The 22,977-nt window shown below is 62.6% G+C and overlaps 1 protein-coding gene across 1 annotated transcript; it reads left to right on the top strand.

Moving 5' to 3' along the window:
* The first annotated feature begins 350 nt into the window (after positions 1-350).
* On the top strand, positions 351-22,155 carry ZNF787 (zinc finger protein 787). The gene is made up of 3 exons (XM_045987599.1): positions 351-739; positions 12,475-12,563; positions 20,431-22,155. The coding sequence occupies exons 2-3, from the start codon at positions 12,485-12,487 to the stop codon at positions 21,501-21,503; spliced, it is 1,152 nt and encodes a 383-aa protein (XP_045843555.1). The 5' UTR covers positions 351-739; positions 12,475-12,484; the 3' UTR covers positions 21,504-22,155.
* The last annotated feature ends 822 nt before the right edge of the window (positions 22,156-22,977 follow it).

Here is a 22,977-nt window from a genome sequence, read left to right as displayed (position 1 = left end):
GTGGCAGGTGGCAGGTGCAGGAAGCGAGGGCACTTGTGGGGCTTGCCTCGGGGCCAGCAGGATCCGCGTCCTAGAAGTTCAGCCCGGGACCCGGCAGGGCTCGTCAGGGCTGTGCCCGGGAGCTGTCCCTGCGAGCGGACGCCGCACCCGCCACGAACCCCGGCACGGAAGGGGTTACAATGATAGAGACGACCGGAGGACCCGGGGTGGCACGAGCGGCCCTCGACGCCACTCTCCCCCACACCTTTCCGTCCCAGGCTTGCGCGCGGCGCCGACCGCGCAGGCGCGAGCGGCGAGCGCCCGGCTGGGGGGGGGGGCACCTCCCGAGACACCCGGAAGTCTCCGCCTAACGGGCCGGGCTCGCGCCTCCTGTCCTGGAAGGGGGCGGGGCCCGAAGCCCCTCGGCGCGCGGCGCCATAGAGCGGGGACGGAGGACCCGTGTCCTAGACGCGTCCGGAAGTGGCTCCCAGGGGCGCCCGCTCCGCACCATAGAGCTGGGGGGGCGGCGGCTAGGGGGTCTCCGGGCTTGCCTTCCTAGAGCGGCGAGGACGGGGTGGAGGCCGGCGGGGGGGTGGGAAAGGAGGGGGAGCAGCGCGGGCGGAAGCGGCCGGGAAGGTCACTTCCGGCCTGGGCGCCCGTCCCCCTGACCCCAGGGTCTGAGTCGCCGCTGCCGCCGCTGCCACCATCCGCGAGGGAGGAGCGAGGAGGAGTGCGGCGCGGCGGCCCCGGGACCGAGGAGGTGAGGGGAGGGCGCGGAGGCGGGGGGGGCGTGAACCCGGGGCCGGGGTGGGCGCGCGCCTCGGGGAGTCCCGCTGCGGGCGGGGGGCGGGCGGGGAGGCGGGCGGGCGAGCGCGACTGGGCGGGCGAGTGCGCGTGCGCGTGCTGGGGGGGGCGTGAGTGGGCGCGCGGCCGGTGACGCGGGCGGGCGAGGGCGCGCCAGGCGGAGCCGCGGGGAGCGCGCGTGCGCGCCGGGGCCGCGCCGGGGAGGGAGCGCGCCTGCGCAGCGCCGGGGATCGGGCCGGGGGTCGGGGGTGGGGCCGCCGCAGCCTCCCCGGCTGGTCGTGGCCGGAAGTGGTGGTGATTCCTGGGGGGAAGTTGAGGCCCCGGTGGGGGAAGGGGACGCGTGGGCCGGGCAGGCCTGTCCGGAAACGGCGTTTCGGGGGGCGCGTCTGGGTCCCCGGCTTGTTCCTCCTCCCTTGCCGCTCCTTCCCGCTTCCCGAGAAGCCCGGGTTCCGCTGCCGCCGCGGGCGGACTGCGTGCAGCCTTTGATCCGCCGGTGATTGCGGCCTGGGTCCCCGCGGGAGGCTCATTCATTCGCCCCAGCGCGGGCGGCGGGCAGGAAGCGCGTGCGCCGGAGGGGAAATGACTGGGCCAAGGTCAGGCACCGCGTGGCCCGCTGGACCGGGACGGCCGGGGGCCGGCCCCCAATGCCTTCCCGAGGGCTCCCGGGCGCCCAGCTGTGCTGCTTGACCACCCCCCCAGCCCCGACCGCAAGGGGGACACCCCAGTTCGTGGAGACGGGGGTTGGGCAGGCACAGGATGGTGGCGTCCCACGACGGAAAAGTGACCCACAGGCTCTCCCAGTGCCCGGCCCCATGCTGGGCACCGGGACAGGGTCAAGAACAAGGTCCTGGAGCGGGAGGGCAGAGACGGGGACCTGGACACGGAGTACCCCCCCCCAGAGCAATTGTGGGAAGGCCTTTTCGCACAGCCCTGTCCAGAGGCGTTCAGGAAGGGGTCACTTGGTGTGTGGCTGCCTGGTGCCGGGCTGTATTGGGCGGTGCTGAGGACACAGTTGGGAGTCAGCCGGTCTCTGTTCTGGGGAAGCACGGTCGCTGTTGATCCCCACTTATCTCCTAAGACTGTAAGCCTCTTGGGCTAAATGCAGCTGGCGTCCACCTGCCTGCCTTTGCTGCAGTTCTCTGTGGTCCTGCCTCAGCCTGGAGAGCACTGGGATCAGATTCCTACGTTGTTATCTCTTGTCTTAGCTTTTTCTCCTGGAAGTTTTCCAGATCTAACCCCCACTCGCACACCCGCTGAGCTGAGGAAGGGGAGAACCCCAAGGGCTTATCAGCATGCCTGACCCATGAGCAATTGTGTGGCCTTAGAAGTGCTGGGGCCAGACAGACCCGAGTTCCATATCCCAGCTCCATACCTGGTACTTTGTGATCTTACAGCGTAAATGACTCTCACATCTCAGTTTCTGCCTGGATGAAGAGGAATGGTAGTAATGGTTTTGACTTGGTGGGGAAGCTGTTAATGCGTGTCCCCTCCAGAGAGCTGAGCGGAAGGTATGTTAGAAAGGCTCTGGAGCCAAGCATTCTTAGGCCAGGCCTTGCCTCCTGTCTCTTCCAGCACGGTGACCATGGACCTGTCACTTCCCTCTTTCCTCATTCCCTGTGGTGGAGAGCACAGTCCAGCATTTTCTGGATAAGGCTGTCCTGTGCTGGGCCCACGGGCACAGTGGTCCTGGCACAGTGCTCTACCATGAGGTGGGAGAGAAGGGTTCCTCGGGGCGCGTTTCTTGAGGATCCCCTGTGCCAGACCCAGAGCTGGGTGACACTGGGTGGCAGTTTCTGTCCTGTAGCAGCTTAGAGGCCTGTCAGGGAGACACATACAGAAGGACTAGGGAGAGGGCTGGGGTTTTCCCAGAACATCCCTTCCAGCAACTGTGGGTGCCCAGAGGGAGGCTTGTCCCCGCGGGAGGTGGTGTATCTTGTGTCTTGAAAGACAGGGAGGGATTGGCCAAGAGGACCCTGGGACTCGGGGGAAGGTGATGGTGAGCTCTGGACTCGCCACTCTGGCCCGTGGCTGCAGTGACGGCAGAGGTAGTCAGTGCTGGGGTCACAGCTCTCCGGGCACCTGTGCTCAGACACATGTCAGCCTACAGACCTTGTTCACTTGTCCTCCATGCTGCCCAAAGCCTCAGTGTGCTGGGGCCTCCGGGAGCCAAGAGGCTCCTCTTCATTTGACGGCACTTGCTTCCTGAGCACTTGGCAGATGCCTGGACCTGTGTCTGGTCCTCGCTGTCCCAAGCTCTCTGAGATCTTGGGATGGGGTTGGTTGCCCCCAGTTCAGGGGTGTGGGATGGAGCCCCAGGCCCCATGGTTGCACTGGGAGCACTGGCATGCATGCAATTCCAGAGCTCGGCCCTTCACCGTAACGCCGCAGGCTCTGATGACTTCTTTCTTTCGGCCTTGGGGTCTGGGGGAGATGGAGGCTATCCTCAAGGCCTTTTCAGTGTCCATCATCGGGTGGCAGGGGGTGCGTTATCATGAAGAGTCATTGGCTGGTTCAGGGCACCCCAAGCCCCAGCCTCTCGTTTCAGGGATGACTCATGCTAGTGGCGTCAGTGGCTTTGTTATAGTAGCACGGAGAGCTGTGGCCTCACGACCACCGAGCAGCCAGCCACAGGAGCCTGGATGGGTGGCCAGGGGCCCTGAGCTGCTCCCGCCGGCCACCTGGGGCCACAGGCTGCGACTGTAATGATGGCGGTTAAGGGAGCCAGTGCCAGGATCCTGAGGGTGAGGAGGAAAGGAATGATGACCTTGGCGGCTGGCCGACCTGGCAAGAGTCTGGCGCCTCTACTTGGTGGCTGGCTCTGTGAACTTGTGTGAACCCCAGCTTTAACAGTTTCTTGTCAGGGGTTGCCAGGCACATCCTGGGTGCCTGGCTTCCGGCTCAGCGCTTCACACACGTTACGTCTGATCTGGACGCTGGGCCGGGAGGGTCAGGAGGCACAGAGGCCAGAGCACCTTGTCCAAGGTCACATGGCTGCGGGGTGGCGGGGCTGAGTTGGACTCTGGCAGCCTGCCTGGAGAGCTTGTCTTCTCCTCTCTGACGGTGGTTATGGGCTTGGGACTGTGAATCCATTGCAGTGGATATGAGGGTCTGACGTGTAGTCTGTGCTTTGAAAAGAGAGGACACTTGAGCTGAGGGAAGGGAGAAGTCTGGGAAGGCTTTCTGGGGGAGGTGCTAGTTTCACTGGGGAGAACGGGCAAGGTAGAAGGATGTAAATACCCCCCCCAAGAATGGGGGTCCGGCCTGATTGTGGGATGACAGACGGAACGTGGCCTATAGGCATGGTTCCATCCTTTTTTTGCCCCTAGAGAATATTTTTGTTTGTTTAAGCAGTTTTCAGTTACTTAACCAGACTAAGGAATGAGGAGCATTGACAGACGTGTCTGAAGACCTGGCTGCTGGGTGCTCCCGGACGGTGGCAGGTGGCCTCCTGGCTCCTGCCGCACCTGCCGCCATAACTGCACAGGGAGGCTCTAGGAATTCTAGATGCTGGTTTATCTTGGAGATAGTGGGGAATGGGGGCCTGGCATCTGGAGTCTGCCACCTGCCTGCACCCCCAGGAGGGCCACACAGGGTCGGAGGCAGGGCCGGCTGGTGCCCCTGAGGATACGGGGACGGCAGCCGACGGCAAGGGTGAGGTCTGTGTGTCTGGATGGGAGGCGGATGGGAGAGAGCCAGCCGTGAGGTAGGCTTACCGTGAGGTAGCTGGTCAGCGAAAAGAGGAAGAGAGCGGGGTTGGGGGGCCAGGGGCGCAGGATCAGAAGGGACTGCTTCGGTCAGCTCTTTCAGCGTGCTGGGAAACCCGGACGAGGCGCAGATTGCCTTCTGGGGAAGTGCGGCCTACCCGGTCGGCTCTGAGAAGATGGACGAAGTCTGAGCAGACTGTCATTGTGGAGGAAATGGGGAAAGTTGACTGAGGCCCCTGCCTGCCCCCCAAAAAAGGGCTTATGGTTCTGATGGTGTTGCTGACTTGCTCTCAGTGTTGAAAGAACTGTTGGGAGCCTGGCAGCATCAGCTGCGGGTGTGGGAGGCGGCCTTGGTGGGAGGTAGAGGAGGGAACGGATGGATATTTGGGCCTGGGGTGAAGCCACCCACAGAAAAGGGAAGTGGATGAGAGCTGGAGAGGAGAGCGTAGGGGTCTGCCTGCACTGCCAGTGGGGCTGTGGAGTGTCACCACCCAGGCTGAAGAGGGGTGTGAGGTCTGAGTGGCCCCCAGCCAGTCAAGGACGCCAGGGCCAGCCAGGCTGCTTCCCCTCAGTGAGTCGTGTGGGCTGGGCGGACAGTTCCAGGTGGTGGTGCGGTTCCAGGTGGTGGTGCGGGCTGGGGAGGAAGGAAGCTCAGCCCTGGGATGCGGGGCTGGGGGGGAGGGTGAGCCCTTGAGAGGGGAGAGGACTCCGGGCAGGCGGAGGACTGACTGCAGGTGGGAGGTGGGCAGTGGGGCTGGGGGCTGGGCTTGGATTTGGGCAGGTGCAGCAGGGGGTTCAGGTGGAGCAGGTATGTGAACCCCAGCAGCTCATGGAGGCGTGAGTCTCCTAGCACACGACCCCCCTTGGGAGGAGGTGCCCCCCGTCCCCACAGAACACTGTCATCCCAGAGGGAGACTGTACTCACTCCCCTTCTCCTGCCCTCGGGAGTCACTCCTATCCCGCCTCTGCGGGTGTGCTGTTTTTCATGTGTGACACGGTCTCTGTGTCCTGCCCCTCATGCGGTGAGATGTGTTTAGGGCTTGTGCCATGTGGCATGTCAGTGCGTCACTCCCGTGTGACGGAACAGCGTTCTCCCCAGCGGTCGGGGCTCACCTGCTGTTGGGCGGTTGTGTCGTCTCCAGGTTTTGGCGATCGTGATTCATGCCTCTCTGAGCGCGTGTGTGTGGATTTCTGCGTGAGCATGTTTTTGTCTTGGGTTCGCGGCCGTGAGTGGAGCTGCTGGACCCCGGGGTCCTTCTGTGCTCCACCCTCCGGCCCCCTATTTCACATCCCTGCCAGCAACGCCGGGGGTTCCAGTTTCTCCACATCCTCGCCAGCACTGGGTGTTTTGTGTTTTCCTGGGACCTCCTGTGGCTGAGCTCCGTTTCTCTGGTGGCGGAGGAAGTCGAGTCTCGTGTTAGCGCCGGTCAGCCCTTCGTGTTCTCTTCCGAGAAGTGTCTGTTCAGAACCTGTGCCCATCTTTGCTTGGGCTCTTTGAACTGAGTGACTTAAGAGGATGAGTGGTCTGCAATGTGGGGGGCGGACTTTAAAGGGACGTTGGAAGGGGGTGGGCACAGGGAGGCGGGGGATGGTGGACGGGGAAGGGAGCGAGCGCTGGAGGCTGGGCCGGGGGGAGGTTGAAGATGGGTGGGAGGTAGAAGGAGGAGGTGGAAGTCACAGCTCAGCTCTGAGGGAGGAGGGGAGGGGAGGACCAGGGTGGGGGATATGTGTGTGTGTCCCGGAGAAGGGAAGGGCAGGGGAGGGCCTGGGGCATAGGTGCAGGAGGGTTCCTTGCTCCGCGGGAGTTGTGGGAGCCTCTGGTTGCTGGCACGGGGAAGGGGAGGCGGGGAGATTGGCAGCTGAAGAAAGAGAGGGGCTAATTGGTGGGCCGGCATCCAGAGGAGGTGGGCGGGATCTAATAACAACAATAATAACAATAATTTGTCTCAAGCTTAATAGCCGCCGGCCTCTGTCAGCCCCTGTGTTAATTGGCTGCTCAAAGGCCTGGGCCGGGGGAGGCCCTCCATCTCGGGGAGTGGAGGTCGGAACGGGGCCAAGTCCCAGACACGGGGGCAGAGACTGGGGAGCTGGGAAGGTGTCCGATTGCATAGTCAGCCTTCGTCCAGAGCAGGCTGGGGGCCTCCTGGTCATAGGGCCTCCTCTCTGTGGGCAGTGCTGTGGAGGGGAGGGGGCTAGAGCCCTTCCCCCATGACTCTCAGATCCTGGTAGGGGACCCACAGGCCCATAGGGTCAGCCCGCAGGCCTCAGCAGCTTTTTGAGTGATGAATGAGTGAGTGGGAGAGGAAGGGAGTCGGGTAAGGTGTAGTGAACACCTTTCCCAGCTCTTCAGTAGGGCCCCAGTAGTCCCTGGCTCCGGCGCTGTCGTGACCCTCTCCTGGCCCCAGGGAGTACTTTCTGGGTCTTGTGGGGAGCAGTGGGGGAGCCCCTGGGGCGTGCTCCCTTGTCCCATCACACTTTGTGCACAAAACACAGACGCAGGTAACCTTACTGGGATTTCAGGATGGGGACCCCCGAGGTCTGGCCGCCTCAGATGGGCGTCCCTCCTGTGGCCCCCGCAGCCACCTGGCCTGCCTCCTGCCCCTCTCTCCCTCCCGTTGGAGGCACGGAACCTCCAGGCCTTTCCTGTCTGTCCTGGGATGTGTCCCCCGACGTCTCGGCAGCCCTTATTCGCTTGCGTCAGGGTCAGCAAGCGTTTTCTGTAATGGGCAGGAAGGTAAACATTGGGGCCTCATAGGCCAAGGGACAAAACGGAGGACCTGGTGTGGCTACTTAGATGTCTCCTAAAGCGCGACTGTGCAAACGCGCAGGGAAAGCCCGTCTGGAAGGAGCAGCTCACAGGCAGCTCACAGCCGTCTGGGCTCCAGCGTGTGCCCCGGAGAGGAGAGGGGAGACTTTCCTCTGCCTCTTAGGTTTTCTGGCCGGGACTGACTGAAGCAGATTAGCAGGACAAAAGCCCACAGATTGTATTTCCACAGACGTGCTTCTGCACGGGGTTGGGGGGCCGAGGGGTGGTGGCTGTGGGGAAGAGACTGCGGCCCCTGGCCCATAGGCAGAGGGAAGGTCTGTGTGTTCAGGCTCCTTTCTCTGGAGTCTGGAGGGAAGGACAGGGAGGGCCCTGTGCTGGGTGGCTTCCATCTCCTAGTTTCAGGAAGAAGGGCGGCTTGTTCTGGGAGAATGTCCCCGGTTGAGACCAGTCCCTGCGCCGAAATTCTGCAGTGGGGGTGGGGGGCAGCAGGGAGACAGGGAGGGGACGGAGTGAAGGCCGAGGCCTTGTTGCTGCAGGAAGCAGGCCTGAGGCGGAGACTCGGGTCTGGGAAGTCCCTGCTTTCAGTGACTTACACGCTCCTCCTCATTCAGAGGAAGCGCGGGGCACTCACTTGGCAAACGAGTCTGCACACACGCAAGGGGGCAGAGGGGCAGAGGGGCAGGCGGCCCGGCCCACCGCCCTGTGAGTGCTCATTGTGTCTTTCATCTTAACCTTGTTTTTCTTTCTTTCTTTCTTTTTTTTTTTTAAGGTTTTCTTTATTGCGGGGGACATGAGGTGGGGCCGGGCAGAGGGAGAAGTAGCCCAATGTGGGGCTCGATCTTAGGACCCTGAGATCGTGACCTGAGCTAAAGTCAGACATTTAATGACGGAGCTGCCCAGGCGCCCCTTGTTTTCCTTGAAGATGTAGCTGGCTCTGTCAGGTGGCCCATGGATGGGGGGTGTTGTGTCTAACAAGTAGAGGTGCTCCTTTCTTACCTCGTTTTCACTGTGGCCTTGTAACCAGACAGCCCCAGACAATTTTTTAAAATCTGTTTCCTTTTTTTCTAAAGATTTTTATTTATTTATTCCTGAGAGAGAGAGAGAGAAGCAGAGGGAGAAGCACGCTCCCCGCCAAGCAGGGAGCCTGATGCGGGACTCGATCCCAGGACCCTGGGATCACGATCTGAGCTGAAGGCAGATGCTTAACTGCCTGAGCCACTCAGGAACCTTAAAGTCTGTTTACTTTTTAATTGAGATCTAATTTGCATGTCGTGCAATCCTCCCTTTTCATATGTACAAGTTAGTGGTTTCTGATGCATTCACGGTGTTGTGCAACTGGCAGCACCATCTGGCTCCCGGGTGTTCTCGTTGCTCCGACCGAGGCCGCAGACGCGTTAGCCTGCCTGCCCCGGCTCTGTCCTGTACGGCTCCGGACGTTTCTGGGAGATAGAATCCTCTCTCGGTGGCCCTTGGCGACTGGCTCCCCCACCCCCACCGTGTTTGCATGGGAATAGCACTGCCGGGAACGCGGGTGGCCAGACACGGGGTTTACGTCTCGGGTGTGCACCTGGCAGTGGAGTTGCCGGCTCCCAAAGTGCGTCTGTTTATTGCGGCAGGGGCCATCAGACCTCTGCCCCGAACTGCATGCCCAGCAGCTGTGTGCGGGGGTTTGCGCGGCTTCGCGGTCACGGTCACCCAGTGTGACCCGACGGCCGGGCAGCGGCATCCCCGCGTTGCCCCCTCCACACCCAGCGATTTTCCCACCACGATGCACAGCCGTACGGCCTTCCAGAAGAGAGTCGTCTTGTCTTTTCCCTTGTTATAGAGGTAATCACTCGTTCTGAAGAATTAAAAAGTTGAGATGAAGATGAGAAGCAAAGAGGGACAAGCACTCTTCCTGCTGGCAGCAGAGGGGCTCGTAGCCGCTGCTCCCCAGACTGTGGCATCTGTGGGATTTTTCTCGGGCTTTCTCCCACGTGGCGCTGACGGGTTCTCTCCAGTCTCTCCCTGCTCTAAATCTGGCTGTGATGAACTATTTTTTGTCTGCAAGAAGCATTTTCTGAGGTCTGGGTTTCCCCTGAGATCGGCTTCTGGAGCGGGGGGTTGCCTGGTCAGGGCCCCCAGCGCCTGTGTGCGGCTCTGCAGCTGTGTGGCGACCGTCCCGCGGCTCCGAGTCCGGCACTGTGCCGGCGCATCCGGGCTGCCCGCCGTCGCTGCTGCCGCCGGTGACCTCCAGCGCCCGGGCCCCCCACGTCTGTGAGCCCCAGTGTCCTCGTCTGTGAAGCACGGGTCGTAATGACGCCGACCTCAGAGGGGTCCCCACATTTCACCCCACTCCTCAGTGCTCTGTGTGGCCTCCGAAGCCCTGCAAGAGAGCCCTCCCCCCACCCCGCGTCTCTAGCCTCTCCTCAGGGCCTTTGCACCCGCCGTCCCTGCATCCCTCCTCCTCCTCCTTCCTCCTTGTTCCTCCTGCAGGGCCGCTCCTCCTCCTGGGAGATCCTCCTCCGACCTCCTGGTGCAGCGGCCCCCTCCCCTCCGTGCAGATCTTCACAGAACTTCACTGGGTGAAATCGCCTTCACGTTCAGATGCTTGTTCCTCATTGCAGGGCCCTCTTAATGTGGCTGGGGCTGTGACCGGTTCACCAGGATGTTGTCCAGTGTCGGAGCGACGCCTGGCCCTTGGGGAGACCCTGCGCCTCCGGAGGGGGAGTGATGGGGACAGGAAGGGCAGAAAGATGCCGGCGCCCGCAGAGCTGCTGATGCTCCTGCCTTGTCTCCCGTGAGGCCGACGGGAAGATCCCCTCTGATGAGGGCCCTGGGGGGAAGGGGGGGCCTGTGGTCCCCCCGGGCAGCTGTCCCGTGTCACGGTCGGTGCCGTGATGCTGCGTGGAGCCAGAACCTGAGCAGGGCACCCCCTGTGTGTGTTTCCTCCCTGACCTGGCTCGCCCCATGGTGGCTCCCTGTCGTCAGTGGCAGGGCCAGCGGCGAAGAGGCCTGGCCCTTGCCTGCAGGCTCTGACCAGGGACCCCTTTCTGGCCTCCTGCCGGGCCCCGCCTTCTGTCCACATTTCGGCAGCGCCCCTGAGGCAGCCACTTGCCAGCTTCTGCTCAGGGTCCCCCAGGGTGGATCCTGGCCCCCGAGATGGGCTTGGCTTTGTCTTGGCTCATGTCCTGTGCTCTTCTCGATCCTTGTTGACGGTTGGCTGGGTTTCAGGACGGCAGAGCAGTTGGGACCAAGAAGTCTGCAGCAGCACCGTTGGTGTCCTGTCCCTGCTCCGTGATGACCTCACTGTGACCTCACGTCCTCTGCTGTGACGTGGGGAAGGGTATCGTTGACAGCACGGCAGTGCAGGGTGGCACAGAGCTGGGGCCAGTGGCCGGAAATCGGGACCCGGGCGTCCAGGTCCACGTGGGAGGCACGTGGGAGACACGTGGGACGCCGCTGTGTGGGTGAGCACTCGTCTGGCGAGGACCTGGCCCGGACAGCCCGGGCTTACAGTTCTCCGTGGGCCGTCTGCCTCCAGGTCTCGGCCACTTGCGGCTCAGCTTCCTCCTCTGCGTGCTGGGCGGCAGCGTGGCCCGCTCAGAGGGCTCGGGTGGCACCGCACGCGGTAATGGCGTCTCACCCGTGTAGAACTGGGCCTGGACCAGGAGGTGTCTGCGAGTGTCTGTGAACTGGACAGGTGGCTTCTCAGAGCACCTCTCAGAGATCAGTGCAGGTTACTGAGGGGACAGGCTTGCGCCCCCTAGCAGTGGAATGGGTTCCTTTCAGTGCGTGGATGGTGGTGAGCCCCCTGTCCTTGGGGGATTCAAGAGAAGTGGGTCTGGCATATTGTGCTGGGGGCAGACGGTTGCTGTTGGCAGGTGCTCGTGCGCAGCTGCTCCCCTGCGGAGACGTCCCTGTGTGTGGGGGTCGGAGTTTGCCCTGAGCTGTGTGCGCTCAGCTTCAGGGACCAGGTCCCCATCCACGGTGTGTGGGATGCTGCGCGACCTCTGAGTGGAAATCCCGCCTGCCTGCATGCTTAATGCTGGGGAGTGGCGCCACAGCAAGGGACGGGTACCCCCGGTGCCACGCCCTGCTGCAGTGCAGGACTGACGAGACCACCTGGGGCCGGGGGCCTGCGCCGGTCTCCGGGTGCTGCCTGCCAGCTCCAGACACAGGCAGACCCAGTGCAGCTCCTCGCCCAGCACGGGGAGGCCTGGGTTGTCTGCCCCGGGAGTCAGGCCCTGCCACATGGCATTGCCCCCAGCGGTGGTGAGCGGTGAGAACCTGACCCTCGAGGCCAGTAAAGGAGGAGGGGAGCGATTTCTCCCCCGCAAGTCCAGCGAATGGGTGGGCGGTGGAGAGATGAAGGCATGTCCACACGGTACATGTGCTCAGATGTCTCCAGTGGCTTTACTCCTCGGCCCTGAGTTGGAACAGCCCAGACGCTCGTCGGCGTCGGCCGGTGGACAGACGGCATGGCCTGTGGTCCATCCATACGGTGGAGTCTCGTCCAGCCGTGAAAAGGAAGGACATTCGGACAAGTCCTGCGAACGTTACACTGAGTGAGAGAAGGCACAGGACACCCAGTGACATGGCGTTCAGTTTCCCGAAACCTCCAGATCCGGGAAATCCTCAGAGAGGGAGGCTGCCGCTCCCTGCCCCGAGGCCAGCATTGTCTGGCTGCCCTCTGAGTGCAGATGCCCAGAGGGTCGCGCCTTCCCCCAGGACCCCCATACAGAGTCCTGCTGGGAGAGCTGAGCGCATGAACCCCTACAGCCCTCAGGTGCCCGTGTTGGCCTCGCCGTTCCAGGGGCGATGGGCAGGGCGGGCTCTGCGCGTCGTCTTATTGAAACCTCAGGTCCGTGAGATGTGTCTGCGTGTTGGTGGCAGTGCAGGTGCTGGGCGGTGGCGGGGAGGGAGGTTGAGGCAGGGAGCCGGTCTCCCCAGGGTCCAGCTTGCGGATGGTGGAGCCAGGACACACGCCTGGCCAGGTGGCTGCGGCGCTGGGCTTCCTCCTCCCCCAGATGGTGGGAGCCTTGGGCTGGTCCCCTGTGCAGGGGGGACATGAGGGCCATTTTTCCTCTGTCCCTCAGGTACCAGCTGCGTGTGCTGTCTGCCTGCCCGGGCAGAGCTGGGTGCTCGGAGCTCGAGCGCAGATTGGAGCCGACGTGGCACTTGCCTTCCTACTCTGGCATCCTCTGATCTCTGCCCTTCTGTCTCCTCCCCTTCTTCCAGGGACCCAGACATGGAGCTGCGGGAAGAGGCCTGGTCTCCGGGGCCGCTGGATTCCGAGGACCAGCAGATGGCCAGTCACGAGAACCCAGGTGAGGTGGCCTTGGGCAGTTCTCAGTACCCCTCCTGGACCCCGGCTTCCTTCTCCCCCTGCTCCCGTGACTCAGGAGTGATGCCTCATTCCTCCAGAGGGTCACGGACTCCCTTGGGGGCCACTTCTCTCCTTCTGCCCATCCTCTCCACCCTCGTGGCCCAGCCTCCTTGCTCCCCGGTGTCCTGGCCCCTCTGCCCTGTTTCTAGGTCGTCTGCAGGTCTATCAAGCGAGAAGCTATAGACGGAGGGTGGGCATCGTGGGGCTGGGGTGACAGGACCACAGAGGAGGGCGTGATGTGTGCCAGTTTTGGGGGAAAGCTGAGTATCTGGGTCTTTAGGGGAAATCTTTCCCTTTTTCAATATCGGTATCTTGTTGTGTTTAATAAAGCATTATTTGGGTTGAATAAAACTCACCTCTGAGCACTTGGGGCCCGGGGTTTGCTTGCTGAGACTTCGCTTTCCGGTCTCCAGGGGTTTTCCCGTAGGGCATCCCAGAAGTAAAGCATGGGCTTGGCTTCATGCCGCTGTCAGTGTGTCTTGTGCTGGCCGTTACGCTGGCATGGCGTCAGCAGGTGTGTTTTTTACGCAGAGGCCAGAGGGGAGAGATTTTTGGCTTTGCAGAGCCTGTGCCCCTTGCAGCGGGAAGGCAGCCAGTATGGAAGTGAGTGGACGCAGCCACGTGCTGGTAGGACTTTACATTCAGAACGGGCGCTGGGTCTTGGCCCCGGTGCCAGCATCCCACAGTCGTCTGCGAGATGGGCCACGGGGCCTGGACCGTGGTCGGGGGGTAGGGTTTTTAAAGTCTCCGGGCCTCCCCCCACGCGTCATTGTAAGATAACCAGAGGAGCGTAAAGAGAAGCTCCCCATAGGCATCTCCTGGTGGCCTTGGTCACCGAGGAGGAAGCTGAGAGGCGGGGTCTCCGCGCTCACTCAGACCCAGCAGCCCTCTGTGGTGAGGACCATGCCCATCCTTCCTCACTGTGCTTGTCTGGGCCTGCTTCTCCTACCTCCCCTGACACATATCCTTGGCCTTCTAGCCCTTTCAGAATTACTTTAAAAGCCTGCGTGTTACGGGGACGCTGGAGCTCAGGCACAGGACTCTGCTTGCACTCAGTTTCAGGGTTGCCAACCTCCTGGCCAGTCTTATTTCTCCATTTGGGCCCTTTTCTCCCCCCCGGAGATTTTAAAGAACATCCCAGATGTCCTGTCTTTGCACCCATAGGTCCTCGAGCAGGTGCGGGCTCTTTAAGAGCAAACATGAAACCACAGCTACAAAGTGCTTACTTCACCCAGCGAAACACCCAGTCTGAGTCACAGCCCCAATTTTCTCCAAACTTCTGCCGTGGAGTAAGTCAGGTGTAATCCTACGAGTCCTCTGTTAACTCGTGCTCCTTACGAAACCTGCAGAACGTCTGGTGGGTTCTCAGCTCCCTCTGGTGCAGCCTGCTGTCCGGAGCTTGTTCTCCCCCACGGGAACCTGCCGGCTGCCCCACTCCAGCGTGCCCTGCTGTGGGGCCGGCCACTGTGACCCCCATGCTCAGCTCGTGGGCCTTGAGCCTGGATGCTTCTAAGTGGCTGTGCGTCCCATGGTTGTGGGGGGTCCTGCCTACCTGGGTCTGGAGCCTCTTGTCGGGTGACTGGGCCAGACTCCTGGCCCGGGACCCCGGCCTGACACCCACGGTGGGTCTGACCTGCCGGGTGGGGCGGAGCTGGGAGAAGGCAGGCCGGGTGGGTTCCTCCCCTAACCAGGTCTGAAGGGGGCGGGTGGAAGGTGCTGTTAGAGCCCCGAGTCGCAGCCTCATGGCCTGGCCGACCCTGGGGGCTCCCTGGGCCCTTCCGACCTGACTTCTGGCCCGTTGAGGATCCACTTACAGTCTACGCTCTGGATGCGGCCATGGAGCCCGTCCAGCCCCAGCTGCCACCGCCACCTGGCACCTGGATTGCCACCCTGCGGTGGCCTCCATCCAGTCCCGGCGTCCACCCTTGTCCGCAGCCCCCAGCCTGAGCTGCTTTCTTTCTTTCTTTTTTTTTTTTTTTTAAAAGATTTTATTTATTTATTTGACAGACAGAGATCACAAGTAGGCAGAGAGGCAGGCAGAGAGAGAGGGAAACAGGCTTCCTGCTGAGCAGAGAGCCGGATGCGGGGCTCGATCCCAGGACTCTGAGATCATGACCCGAGCCGAAGGCAGAGGCTTAACCCACTGAGCTACCCAGGTGCCCCCCCCCCCCAGCCTGAGCTTCTTGAGATGGCGCGGAGTCCTGGCTTGCTGGGAGTGACCCCCACGCCTTGCGTTGCTCACCTTCCTTGGAGTCCGCAGGGCGGAGGCAAGCTCTGCCCTGTGTCCTCGCTTTTGCAGGGAAGGGGCTGGGAACGGTGTGCCTGAGGCCGAGGTCCCTGCCCCTGTGGGGCCCACAGGCTGGTGGTGGTTACTGAGAGGACTGCCGTGGAGACCGCCTCGCCAGAGGCTCATCTTGTTGGGGGCAAGGAGTCTTTGCCAAGGAGGGGGCTGCCCGCTGTGGGAGGTGCAGGCCCCTGGCTGGATAGGGTTGTGGGGGATGGTGGGGCCAAGGCCCCGGGGGCAGACTGAGGCAGGGGGTGCGGCAGCGAGATGAGACGAGAGCCGTCCTGGTCGCGGCTCTAACCAGAAGGGTGTGGAGCGCTCCGGGACAGCAGACTGCCCGCAGGCTGGTTCCAGGCTGGGTGAAGGCTCTGCACGGCCTTGTGTGCGTTGTGCTGGGCAGCCCCACACCCCTGCACCGGTCCCTCAGCTCCGGCTCTTGCCTCCCCCGGGGCCCCTGCCGAAGATGCTGAGGGGCTCCCCGGCCTCTCTTCCTGGCAGCCCCGCGTGGGTCCGGCTGGCCGCGTCGGGGACGTGCGGCGGAGGAGGCGGCTTCACGGGCCTGCCGTGGCCCAGCCCAGCCCTGTGCTTGGGCCTTTGCGGTGAGGAAGAGGGACTGAGCGTGAGCATCATCACCCCCGGGAGAACGGCATTTCTCGGGAGCTCAGGAGCCCCAAGCGTGTCTCTGTCTGCAGGCGGCCGGCCCCTCAGGAGCTGGGGCTGGTTGTGGGCCTGAGGCCCCTTCCCCAGGGAAGGCTTGGCCTCGGGGCCCCTTGGAGAACTCAGGTGGGTGGTGAGGCCTCTGGTGCAGGGGGAAGTGGGCCCGGCGGGCTCCAGCCGGCCTGTTGTCCGAGGGCTGTTCCAGCTCGCTCTGTCCCTGCACATCAGAGCCTCTCCACCTGGTGTCTTCCCGGCCTTGGGCGCCTCGGGTGACTGCCCCCGTGACAAGGAGGCGCCTTGAGACACGGGGCAGAGGGGGACCCATGGCCTGTCTTCTGACTGTTGTCAAGGCCTGAGTTGTTCTGCATGTGCTCTCGGCCCAGCCCTGTGTTCACATGCGGTGGCAGCGAGTCTGGGATCAGTCCTCCCGTCAGCCGCCCCGGTGTCGTGGCCACGTCTCCTCCCACCGTGTTCCATGTGGGTCGCCGCTGGCCTGCTCTCCCAGAGCTGACCCCTGGGCTGCGACCACACTGGAAGCCCACAGCTGCGGGGGGCAGACACCTGGTCACCTGGGGGTACCTCTCCTGCCGCTCCGTGCACACGCGACTGAAAAGAGCCCAGGGATCTCCTTTCCGTGACATGGACCTGCCCAGGGCATCTGTGAAACTCCAAGAATTTTCTCATTTTCATCCCTGCATTTGGGTGTTTTGGGGAGTGGTGTGTGGACTGAGTGGGCGCCGTTGTTCACGCCGGCTGCTGCTTTAGAAGCACTGCCTGTCCGTCTTGCGCTCCTCTCCAGCCGCGGGGCCGCCCTGCAAGGTCGGGTTGCCGGCCACAGTGCCGGAGCGGAGAGGCCTCCAGAGCAGAGAGGCCGGGCCACCTGCCCATAGTGGGGGTGGGGGGGACTGGACAGCTAGGGGGGCACCTGGTGGGATGGACAGCTGGTGTCTGCTGCACTAGCCCTGGAGGAGGGCAGCCCTTCCTCACCTGCTGCCTGGGGCCCCTTCTGATGGCCCAGCCTGGCCTTCCAGGGTGTGGGTGGTCAGAGGCCCTGGGCTGTGCGGCGCTGGGGCGGGAGAGCTGGCAGGCCCGTCCTGGGGCTTTGGCTGCAGGTGTCCAGGATGGGAGCAGTCCAGAACGACTACGTAAATAGAAGTGACACCGTGATTCTGAGGCGGGAGCTCTCGCAACACGGAAGAATTGCGCTGGTGTCCTGGCAGTCCCATAGCGGGGGACAGAGTTCTGACCTCCCTCTGCCGAGCTCTGGCTCTCACGGTCGCAGTGCGCCTTAGGGTCATTCTGGAGGGCTCACTGGGAATGCTCTGTCCAGCCCAGGATGATGGCAACCCTTAAACCCCCCAAACGTCCCCAGAAAAACCACGTGGCAGAACCCAGATGCCTTGGGCCACGCTGATGACAGCACACCTTAGGTGTGTGGGTGCCTCTGTGACCCCAAAATACAGTTGGATGGGGAAAGACCAACGGCCACAGGCCTGCCTGGTGTTGGCACTGTGCTGGAGGGAAGTAAGCCAGGAAGAGCCCCAGACGGCCCTCTGGGACTCCCTGGAAAGCTTGGGAGGTGGTCCCCCTGAGGCCAGCAGCTGAGATCGGATGTGTTCTGGCCGGACCGGGAGCAGGGCCACAGGAACGTCTGGGGCTGGCGTGGCCTGGAGCCCACCCCTGGGCTCTGCTGCCAGTCAGGGAGAACGTTCTGCCACAGCAGGACCCACTCAGCAGAACCTTCCGGGAGGGAACTCAAGACTGAGTGGGACCTTGTCTTTGACCACAGGGGGAAGGAAGGAGGAGGTACAGGTAAGAATGGGGGCTGCAGAGCCAGGAACCTGCAGCAGTGCCCATCCTGTCGGCTACGACGTGAGAACGTCAGAGGCGGGAGCTCGGAGAACCTCGCCCCTTAGGAGTTGGGGAACCTTGTCCCCCCAGAGCAGGGGAACCCTTCTGCACAGAAACAAGCAACAGGAACAAACTGAGCTTAACACGAGTGCTCCCAACCCTGGAGCTGTCAGAATAAAAGAGAAAAGGAGCAGGTAACCTCTGCCCAGGTAGGGGGTCAGTTGGAGACACACCGCGGGGTCAGAGAGGTGCCAGCCCGTGGGAGAAGCACATACTCGGAACAGCTCAGAAGCGAGGGTGCGGGGCTCAGCGGAAGACAGGAGCAGAGTCATGTCAGAAGGATCTGAGTCCCTCAGAAAACTGAAGGAGAAAACTCAGGAGGGAATACAGAGAACACATTCCCTGAGAAAAGTTGGAGGTAAAAATGAGGGATGTTTAAAATAAAAAAGAAATGAAGAAAGGTTATAATGGAGTTAAAAAAAGTCAGAATCCCAGCGCGTGGATGGGGAGGTCCTTGCAGAAATTCAAAGCAGAGGAAGAGTAAACAGTAAACTACAAGCCAAGAGGACCTTCCTGAATTTTAAGTTAGGTCTTGAAAGAGCAAATTACAAATCCAAGAGCATGACTGAAACGAACAAGCCGTGTTCTGTCCGGGTCACTGGATGGTGAGGAAAGAAGGAAATTGTGGGGCACCTAGGGGCGGGCTTTATGCCAGAATACAGCGGGGCCAAATTTCTGATTCCCAGGAGAAGGAAAGGCGAGCCAGGGGTCTCATTAAAACTGACCTACAGGTCGGTCCGCAGCGTCCTGGGCCCTTCCAAGGGATCTTAGCAGGTGAGCCTCGGGCCGCCGCTGGCTGGAGAGAGGCAGGCAGTGAGCGGAGTTGGGTCTCAGGAGAGCTGCGGGAGGTTCACTAGGTCAGGAGTAGTGCACACAAAGCTGCGTTTTGTGTTTTCAAGAAGTTGTTGTCAGTGGTATTAGGGTGATTATCTCAGCGCTACCTTGGGGTCAGCAAATGAACAGGCTATTCACATTCTCTTCTCCCTTCTGAAGGGGGATGCAGACATCACAGGGAAAAGACTCAAGAAAAACCTGTAGGTCCGGATTTGTCTGGGAAGTAGCGTCAGTGTGAACTCAGCGGAATTTTTCTGTAAGAAAAAAAGGCAGTGACTGTTCCCAGCTTTGAGTCTGGAAGTACTTTTGCATCAGATGAACCAGGGCCTCCTGGAGAAACAGTGATTGCTGGTGCAGACAGGACATAGGGATGCGCCAGGAGTGTCCCACGGGGCTGGGGAGCAGGGAAGCTGCCAGGGCCCACCAGGGTGCTGCCCGAAGGACAACGCGCTTCTTGGAGAACCCCCCCCAACCCGTGTAAATGCAGGCGTTTGTCCCGAGGCTCAGGGGAGACTGGAGAACAATAGAGAACCAGTTCATTATCTTGAAAACTGGACCCCGTGGTGAAGTGAGCGTGGACCCTGCCACGGCCATGTGCAGCCAACCTTGGGGACGGGGAGCGTGTGTGAGAAGCCTTCAGCTGACCCTGCCACCGAGCAGCTCCGGGCCATTAGTGCTGAGCACCAAGGAAAGAGGCATTGGGGCTGTCATATGGCCCTGGAGCAAGGGCGGGTCTTGCCTTCAGGCCCAGGTGCTCTCGGGCAGCAGGGAGGGGGTCTGAGGCACCCCCTGAACCCCATGCAGTGGGCAGAAGTGGGACTGGAGGGAGGTTTTCCAGGTTGATTCTGTGCTGTAAAGACCCGAGCTCCGTGGCTCCGAGCTCCGTTACGGGACGTAGACGCTTTGAGGCTGGTGAGGTAGCGCCCACCTTGGCGCATCGTGGCGGTTCTTTGCATGGGTGTATGTTACCCCCGGTCCGGGTCTGCGTGTGAGTGCTCTGGGCCTGGCCTGTGTCTGGCATGTGACTGGCTGCCTTGTGGAGCCCAGGGTCTGGGAGGGAGGGAGCGGGGAAGCAGTGTTTCTGATGCATGCTTGGAAGGGAAGCTGCGGGTGCACTCGTAGAGGGCCATGCTGGGCTGGTGGGCACCGTAGAGGAGTCCTGGCTGAGGCCCCACTTGCCGGATCAGGGAGCAAGAGCCCTTGCTGTGGGTGCACGGCAGTCAGTCTCTGAGCTGTGAGATCCCACTTTCACTTTTCCCTGGGATGTTGCTCTGAGCCACGTGTGGTGCAGATGTCGGACAGGCTTTGAGTCCTCACTGCACAGCCGGCCAGACCAGGGTCCCAGGCTCCTCTGTCATCTACATGGGTCAGACGGGGGCTCCAGTATGTGGGGGCCACACTCCCAGGTGCCAGGGCAGGCAGGACCCTGTGCTAGTCTGTGATCCCATGAACCAGCCCTGTTCCTCCTTCCTCTTCTCCGCCTGCACCAGGATAGCCTTCCTGGAGCCCAGGTGTGATGCCCTCACTCCCGGGCTTGCCTTTGCTCCTGGGCCAGGGTGTGGGCGCCCTCCCCCTGCCAGTGGCGCTCTCCCTGGACCCTCCCTGCCCCTGCCTGGTGCTTTGGGCTTCAGGTATCCTTGCCTAGGCTTCCATCCTTGTTGAATCCCTGTGGATAGTTTATTTCCCAGCCCTTTCTGGAGTCCCTGCAGTGTTTAGGCCTTGTTCCCGGTGTGGGGAGGCAGCTGGGAAGGAAAAGTCTTGAGGGTGGATAATGAAAGACATGAATGTGCAGTGAAATGCCAGGGAGCGAGCCATGTTCTGAGGAAAATAGGGTGGGCAAGGAAGTGGAGAGACGGGGCGTCTGCCAGGAGCCCGGTCTGTGCAGCGGGCCGCCAGGTGACCCGGCCTAGCTGCCCCCCCCCGCCCCGTACCACAGGGCACCCCTAGAAGGCGTGCAGGTGAGCGAGCTGCCTGAGGCTTTGCGCATGCTCTGCGGCAGGTGACACAGCCAGCGGGAGCCCCTGGCCCTCGCTGCCAGCCCTCGCTCCCAACCCCCGCTCCAGATGGGCCCTGTGTCCAGCCGGGGCTTCTCTGACTCCCCTCCCACCCTCTTGCCTTGTAGTGGACATCCTCATCATGGACGACGATGACGTCCCCAGCTGGCCCCCCACCAAGCTGTCCCCGCCCCAGTCCGCGCCCCCGGCCGGCCCCCCGCCCCGGCCGCGGCCGCCGGCGCCCTACATCTGTAACGAGTGCGGCAAGAGCTTCAGCCACTGGTCCAAGCTGACGCGGCACCAGCGCACGCACACGGGCGAGCGGCCCAACGCCTGCGCCGACTGCGGCAAGACCTTCTCGCAGAGCTCACACCTGGTGCAGCACCGGCGCATCCACACGGGCGAGAAGCCATATGCCTGCTCCGAGTGCGGCAAGCGCTTCAGCTGGAGCTCCAACCTCATGCAGCACCAGCGCATCCACACGGGCGAGAAGCCCTACGCCTGCCCCGACTGCGGCCGCAGCTTCACGCAGAGCAAGAGCCTGGCCAAGCACCGGCGCTCGCACAGCGGCCTCAAGCCTTTCGTGTGCCCACGCTGCGGCCGCGGCTTCAGCCAGCCCAAGAGCCTGGCGCGCCACCTGCGGCTGCACCCCGAGCTGTCGGGCCCCGGCGTGGCGGCCAAGGTGCTGGCGGCCAGCGTGCGCCGGGCCAAGGCGCCCGAGGAGGCGGCGGCAGCGGACGGCGAGATCGCCATCCCAGTGGGCGACGGCGAGGGCATCATTGTGGTGGGCGCGCCGGGCGAGGGGGCCGCGGCGGCCGCAGCCATGGCAGGCGCGGGGGCCAAGGCGCCGGGGCCCCGCTCGCGGCGCGCCCCGGCCCCCAAGCCGTACGTGTGCGTGGAGTGCGGGAAGGGCTTCGGGCACGGGGCGGGGCTCCTGGCCCACCAGCGCGCCCAGCACGGGGACGGGCTCGGGGCGGCGGGCGGCGAGGAGCCCGCGCACATCTGCGTGGAGTGCGGCGAGGGCTTCGTGCAGGGCGCGGCACTGCGCAGACACAAGAAGGTGCATGCCGTGGGCGCGCCGTCGGTCTGCAGCCGCTGCGGACAGAGCTACTACCGGCCCGGCGGGGAGGATGGCGACGACGACGACGACGAGGCTGCTGGCGGGCGCTGCAGCGAGTGCCGCGGCGGGGAGGGCCGGTAGGGGCGGAGGCCCGGGGGGGCAGGGCCCCTCGGGCTTGGCGGGGACGCTGGTGCAAGACCCGGAGACCAGAGAGAGGCGGACTGAGGGGCGCCACGGGCGGCGGGGCCTCCTCTCCTCTTCCCCGCCTCCGCGGTCTGCGTCGAGCCACTGGCGGCCAGGGGCACTAGGGCCCTCCCGCCCCCACCCTGCACCCTGCCCCGGCCTGGCCTGCCCTTCTGGTTCTCCGCAAGCCCGGGAGGGACCGTACGTGAGAACTGGAGACCGAGGGACGCCGGAGCCCGCCACTGGACGACCGGTGCCCGGCCCCCCTCTTTCCCTTGCCCCGCTGCCCCCGGGTGCTTGCGAGGAGCATTCCGGGTCAGAAGGGCCAGGTGGGGGGAAGGGAAAGAGGGTCCTTTTCCCTTTAGTTTTCTTTTAATCACACCCGCCTCCTGACCGCACCCTGCCATTATTTTTCTCTGCCCTGTGGGTCCTGTTGTTTTTCTTGGCCCTTGTCCTTCCTCCCCTTCCCGGGTTTGGGCCGGGAGGAATGCTGGAGTGGGACTAGCCCCTGGTCACCGCATCCTTGCGGAGCTGGGGTCTGGTCTGTTCCCTGGCCTGGACACGGCGGCAGGAGGGGTGCGGGGATAATAAATGGCACTATCCGATTGTCCCTGCTCTGCGTGGTTCTTGAATTGGGAGGGAGAAGGGGAGAGTGGGGATGGAGGTCCCTGCACGCCGCCGTCACGGAGGGCCTGGGCCCGTGGAGAGCAGCAGGCCTGGCAGCTGCGGAGGTGGTTTCCTCCCCGGCCGGGGTGCAGACTGGGCTGTGGTCCTGAAGAGTGACCGACCTCGTCACCTGCGGTGGGCCGTGGGCTTTCCAGACAGGAGCTCATCGGTCTTGGGAGGAACGGGGCCTGCCTGCTGCAGTTTACAGGAGGAACCCCACGGCCTCAGTGGATTAACGAGGCCTCAGTGGATTAACGAGGCCGTTCTCGCTCGGGGGGCGGTGGCAGGTGGCTTCTCTCTACAGGCTTCCTCCCCCGCACCTGAAGCCCCTTTCTGCATCCAGCTGCGTGGAAAACGTGGTCTTCCCCTGCTCATGTCTCGTAAAGTGTGTGTGCACTGGGGGACAGTCACAGTCCCATCTCCCTGCTCCAAGGGCTGGAAGCATCCATACTGTGGAGGAGGAAGAGGGACTTTGTTTTTTTTGTTGTTGGTTTTTTTTTTTTTTTTTTTTTGAGTTTCTTAATTTTTTAAATTTCTTTACAGTGTACCAGAATTCATTGTTTAGGGGGTATAGCTCAGGGGTAGAACATTTGACTGCAGAATTCATTGTTTATGCACCACACCCAGTGCTCCATGCAATCCGTGCCCTCCATAATACCCACCACCAGGCTCCCCCAACTTCCCACCCCCTGCCCCTCCAAAACCCTCAGATTGTTTCTCCGAGTCCATGGTTCATCTCCCCCTCCAATTTCCCTCAACTACCTTC

This window comes from Meles meles, chromosome 19, assembly GCF_922984935.1.
Source record: "Meles meles chromosome 19, mMelMel3.1 paternal haplotype, whole genome shotgun sequence".
NCBI lineage: Eukaryota > Metazoa > Chordata > Mammalia > Carnivora > Mustelidae > Meles > Meles meles.
The sequence above is the reverse complement of the archived record's forward strand: the minus strand, read 5'-3'. Positions and strand labels throughout refer to the sequence as shown.

Excerpts from the sequence above, each read along its gene's own strand:
- ZNF787 (XM_045987599.1), top strand. The coding sequence starts at position 12,485 with ATGGAGCTGCGGGAAGAGGCCTGGTCTCCGGGGCCGCTGGATTCCGAG. Across the intron at positions 12,564-20,430 it reads GGCCAGTCACGAGAACCCAG|TGGACATCCTCATCATGGAC; the intron begins GTGAGGTGGCCT and ends CTTGCCTTGTAG.